This window comes from Triplophysa rosa, linkage group LG25 (genome assembly GCF_024868665.1).
Source record: "Triplophysa rosa linkage group LG25, Trosa_1v2, whole genome shotgun sequence".
Classification (NCBI taxonomy): Eukaryota; Metazoa; Chordata; class Actinopteri; order Cypriniformes; family Nemacheilidae; genus Triplophysa; species Triplophysa rosa.
Genome location: NC_079914.1, coordinates 7,124,994 through 7,130,361, shown reverse-complemented (window position 1 = coordinate 7,130,361; position 5,368 = coordinate 7,124,994). Strand labels below are relative to the sequence as shown.

Genomic DNA, 5,368 nt, shown 5'->3' with positions numbered 1-5,368 from the left:
TACTCGTAAACTACATTCCATAAGAGATAAATAACACAGAGGTCACAAGTTAAAACGGGCATATTCCCTTGATTCATCCAGCTGCATATTGTTGTGTGACATCTTGATATTATTGCAAAGATCCGCAGCAGCTAGCATTGCGAAATAGCTTAGTGTGATTGTTACCGTAGTGACACGCTGCCTCGCTTTATTGTATGGGTACGAATCCCGTGTCAAATCGCTTTATTTATTTTTTCACCTCGCTTCAGCCGTTACGGGCGATCATACCAATAATTTGCAATCTTAACAAGAATGTCAAAATCATGTAACAAGAAAGTCTGTGTTTATTAGACATCTTAATATCAAGTCGTCTTGTGCTTTCAGAATCGACGAATCTGCTGAGGTCGTTCATGCACCTCTTTGGCAGAGGACCTGTAACCGGAACTTGGTCACCACCTTAGCACCCCCTGACTCGCACAGATTTTGAAGAACTTTGTCATTTATCTCGCCGTCAATCTGTAATAAATCCTCAATAAATGCATCTAATCTGAATGACACATAGTCATTTGATGCATGGTTATCGACTTCATTGGCTAAATGCTGTAACTCTCTAGCTAATTGTGCGCACGCCATAGTTACTTAACGTTATACACGAAGCAAACGATCAGTGAGTGACGTGACGTTAGTCCAAAACAAGTCAAGAGTAATCGATCAAACGCTTCAATCTACGCTGAACCAATAGTAGGCAAGACCAACCCATCTAATTATCATACAAGACACAGAAAAGTAAGAATAAATTCAAGAATAAATAAATAAAAGTGGAAATAAATACATGCGATAATAAATAAATATAAAAATAAATAAACGTATAAATAAATAAATGTAAAAATAAAAGGAAATGATAAATAAAATAATCTAAAAATAAAAAATAATAATAATTAAAAATAATTAAAAATGGACACAAAAAATAATAAATCAATTTAAAAAATGAAAAGAAAAGTTAAAGCTAAGATCAATAATAGCTAAAACGAATTATTTTGTTTTATCAAACCATTCATTCCTTTATTTATTTTCATATTATTACATTTATTCGTTTATATATTTATTTATTTATACATTTATTTATTTATAATTTTTGCAGGTTTAGTCCTCCATACATTGTATTTGCTGTGTTGATATGTTAATAAATGAAACAGGAAGTTGAGGGAAAACAAAAGTGAATAGCCTGTAGTTTCTATCTTAGCCATTTACCGTACATGATTTGCTATCGGCTATCGCTAGTGAAAAGTGCTGTAAATGCTTTTAGCAGATATTAATGCTAAAAGACCCAAAGAATGCGTTTGTTTGGTTTTTACTTTTTGGTGCATGCTTGGGATTGTGCACACAACATAGATAAAGAGCAATAACAAAAGTAGGCTAAGATACGATTGCAACAGTGCGTTAACTGAACATTACAGCGGCGTACTGAACATCCTCTTTTTCTGTGGTGTCTGTGGTCTCTGCAGATGCATGCTTTGTTTTGAAGTCTCCAAAGTTAATGCTGGAATAATGAATATCCTGATTTTCATAATTTTCTTCTTTATGCGAGGGCTCAGACGGTGCAGCATTACTGTACACTGACTCATACTGAAGTAAAAAAAAACAAAATACATCTGAGAATACATACTTGTGGCAACTAAAATGTTTTTGTCATGCATTATTACCTGTGCCTCCATCTTTGCATCCTCCTGGTTTTTAGACAAGGTATACTTTCTTATCCTTAAAAAGAAATAGATCATATTATGTTTTTTAAACATACTGTAAGAATTTCCAGTGAACAGCTTTCTTTTAACATCTTTTATTTGAATAAAACACATTACAAATGATAGTGGTAGTTTCTTTTTTTTATTTTAAGAAACATAACTGTGTTCTTCAATTGCAGAAAATCTGACCTTTGTCACAAATCACAATCTCAATGAGCCAGACACGTGTTCATTTTATGTCATAATGTTTTTGTGTTGCGTTCTTAAATTTAATGTATACATAACATGTATTTCTAGGTTAAAAACCACATTGGTTTTACTGACCTGTACCACAGGACTCCTATGAGTGCAAGAGTCAGAAATACAGACAGTGTGACCATAATGCTTCGTAACCATGTGAGCTTCTGTGGAACTGAAAATTTGCATCAAATACAGCCAAACAGACTGTAAAAAACATTTTGCACAAAAACGCATGTTTGATGAGATCTGTGTTACCTGAGATCTGTGTGACAGCACATGAATACTGTTGTATCTCCTCTCTGCTGGCTGAGTTCAGGTACAGCTTGTTGAATAATGTGAATCCCTCTGTTACCTGTGTTCCNACATGAATACTGTTGTATCTCCTCTCTGCTGGCTGAGTTCAGGTACAGCTTGTTGAATAATGTGAATCCCTCTGTTACCTGTGTTCCATTCTTATACCAGATGTAAGTGTGTTTGTTATCCAGAGTGCATTTGGTTGAACAGTGTAATATCACATTTTCTCCCTCTACCACAGGGTCTGGACTGCTTGTCACCTGCGTATCTGAAAAACAATGAATGAGTCATGATCTACTTTATGTTGCTGATAATTTGCTCAGCTGGTACAGCATGTCATGAGCAGTGGTCATGGGTTTGATTCAGGGAAAGAATAATGTACTCTGAACACATTTTCAATCACACTGAATAAGCCTCTAAACACATAAAAAGAGGAAATAAAGCTGCAAGAATGAGTGTCTAAATCTAAGCTTTGCATCTTATTGTGGCCAACAATTGCCTGCATAGACAGGAAGAGAGTGTCTGACCGACAGTGACCAACCTCAAGTTTCTTTTTTACTGAATGTGATGTTTGGAGCAAATCTAAATTTAAGTCTTACCAGGAAAGCATGTGAAAAATGGTAAGATCATGTCTTTTTTATGAATTATACTGTACACTCACACACTGCTTACCCTACAACAATGACATTAACCCATTTAGTAGCCTAACCCATTAACTCAACATTTGTAATTATTTATTTTAGATTACAAGAAAAGACTGCTGTCATTTACAATCAAGAAATAATTTCATCAATTTTCTAAAACATGTGTTTCAGTCTTTCTATGATGCTTCGATTGCACAATATCCTCATGCACAGACATTTCTGCTGAAACCCAGCTTATACCAGCTTCTATTTTACATCTTAGACTTGTGAGTGCTGGTTTGGTGCTGCCAAAAGCTGATCAACCCGCGTGTGAACTATGAATGCAGCTTTAAAAACCGTTTATTATAAGCAGTTACCTGTAACAGTAAGACTGACTCCAGGTGAACCAGAATATTTGCCGGCTGATGTGTTAGTGATGATTCTGAATTGATATTCTCCAGAGTCGCTCATGTTGACGTCTTTGATTCTCAGTGCGTTCCTCACATAGTCCACATGACCAGCAAACTGCTGCTCCTCACGCAGATCTCTTAATCTGAGGTTTGACAAATGCCAGTATGTGTTCACTACTGTATATCCAGTGGGATGTGAGTATGAAGAGTGAATATCTACTGTTGATCCCACTAAAGCACAAACTCTTCTAGACGTGTAAGTCACATCCCAACAGCCGCTGTTAGACACACCTGAACGAGACATGAAATTACATCTGTAAAATTTACACTCACTTTAACCTTAAATATGGCTAATCAATAGAACTATAATACTTGATCTTTCAATAATGCTTTTAAGATTTATACTCACACACAGAAGTGGAGGGGTTGTTTTCACGAGACTCAGAGCAGGAATAGCTGTCAGCGTTTCCTCTGGATGACATTAATATGTTTGATGTGTAATAGTTTAATTTCTGTCCATTCTTGTACCAGTTGTAATAAGATCCAGATGTCAGCTTGCAGGAAGAATCACAGATCAGTTTTACTTGCTGCCCTGTAGATTCAAGAATCATCTTCACCTGTAAAACTAAAGGAGTAAAAACATACATTACACAACAAATGAAACGACTTTAACACACTTGACCAGAATCTAAATGTACCTGTGACTGTTAGATTGACTGTGACTGAGCTGATGTGTTTAACTCCATCCTTCATAATGAACATGAGCTGATATTCTCCAGAGTCTCTCTCTCTCACGTCTCTTATTGTGAGATCTGATTGATAGTTAGTGATCTGCTGCTTCACTCGTCCTGAGTAGTCGAAATCCAAAGCTATATCTTCAGGTTCATCACTTTCTCTCCAGTTTTTACTTTGTTTCTTGTTAAACCAGAACACTGTTTTGATGTTGATGTCTGTGTAAGAGCACCTCAGTGTCACCTGTGCTCCCCTTACAGCACAAATGTTCTTTTTAGTAGCGGTGACAGAAAAGCTGCCCAATGTTAGGGACCCTAAAAAGAAAAAAAAGATTTTTATAATATATTGTAACATCATTGAAGTTTTCATGAACACAGGAGAGGTTCACTATTCAGACAGTCCATTATAAGTATAAGCGTACAGATTCACCAAAAACCGACATTAGCCAATTTGGTTGGAAGTCAGGCCCATTCAGTTTTCAAACAGACAATGTAAAATTCTGCCTCTGGAGAACACTTTGTTACAAAAATCTGTACAAAAAAAAAACTGTACAAAAACCCACTTGACGTGTACAGTAGTTAAATAACTTTCTTACTTAAATAACTTTCTTAAAATACATGTTTCAATGATTTTTATCTTTAATTGCAAAGCAGTAAAACCAAAACGCAAGATAATATTTAAAAATAAGTAGATTTCATAAAAATATGATATGTGCAGCATTTAAATACTATTATACAGAGAAACTACATTCAGTAAACTCAAGTCAGGTCATTTTTGTTAGTGATCTGTGGAAACTTAATGAAAAGTAGAATTCCTATTTTTATTAATGTTGCTTCACTGAAACACAGTGTTTGGAGAATGGAATTAAAATCATTGATATGTTAAAATTCATTTAGCTGTTGCACTCCACTTCACAAAAATATCACAACGCTGCACACTGTCCAGACGTAATTCTTGTCATTAGGTATGTGAAGAAATAAGAAAAAAGCTTCACTTTAATAGTGATCATACCTTGAATGTGTAACAGCAGAATGAGAGACGAGAGTCTGACGTTCATGGTTTTACTTTGTAGAAACTGGAACAACTTCACATAAGCAGGACCGTTACAGAAACTCACATACACTTTTGTTAGTCCCGAGGAAAACATAACAGCCATGTACAGTAGTTTCACTGTGACAACTGAAGTGTTATTACAGTCAGTTTTTAAAGTTAGTGTGTTATTCAGTTCAGATTGCCTCTTTAGAGTAAAGCCTACAGTACTGTTATGACAACAAACATTCTTAAAAACCTTTATTCTAAAGTTACAGTAATAAAAAGATGAACTACTTACATGACATGTTGCTGTGTA

General features: G+C 35.3%; 1 protein-coding gene across 1 annotated transcript; it reads right to left on the bottom strand.

The window, feature by feature from the left end:
* Window positions 1-1,419: 1,419 nt before the first annotated feature.
* On the bottom strand, window positions 1,420-5,368 carry LOC130549246 (sialoadhesin-like). The gene is made up of 9 exons (XM_057326466.1): window positions 5,351-5,368; window positions 5,032-5,199; window positions 3,987-4,334; window positions 3,698-3,913; window positions 3,256-3,579; window positions 2,314-2,523; window positions 2,046-2,061; window positions 1,683-1,737; window positions 1,420-1,605 (listed from the first exon to the last, which is right to left on the bottom strand). Exons 1-9 carry the CDS (start codon window positions 5,355-5,357, stop codon window positions 1,420-1,422), a joined length of 1,530 nt encoding a protein of 509 aa, XP_057182449.1. The 5' UTR covers window positions 5,358-5,368.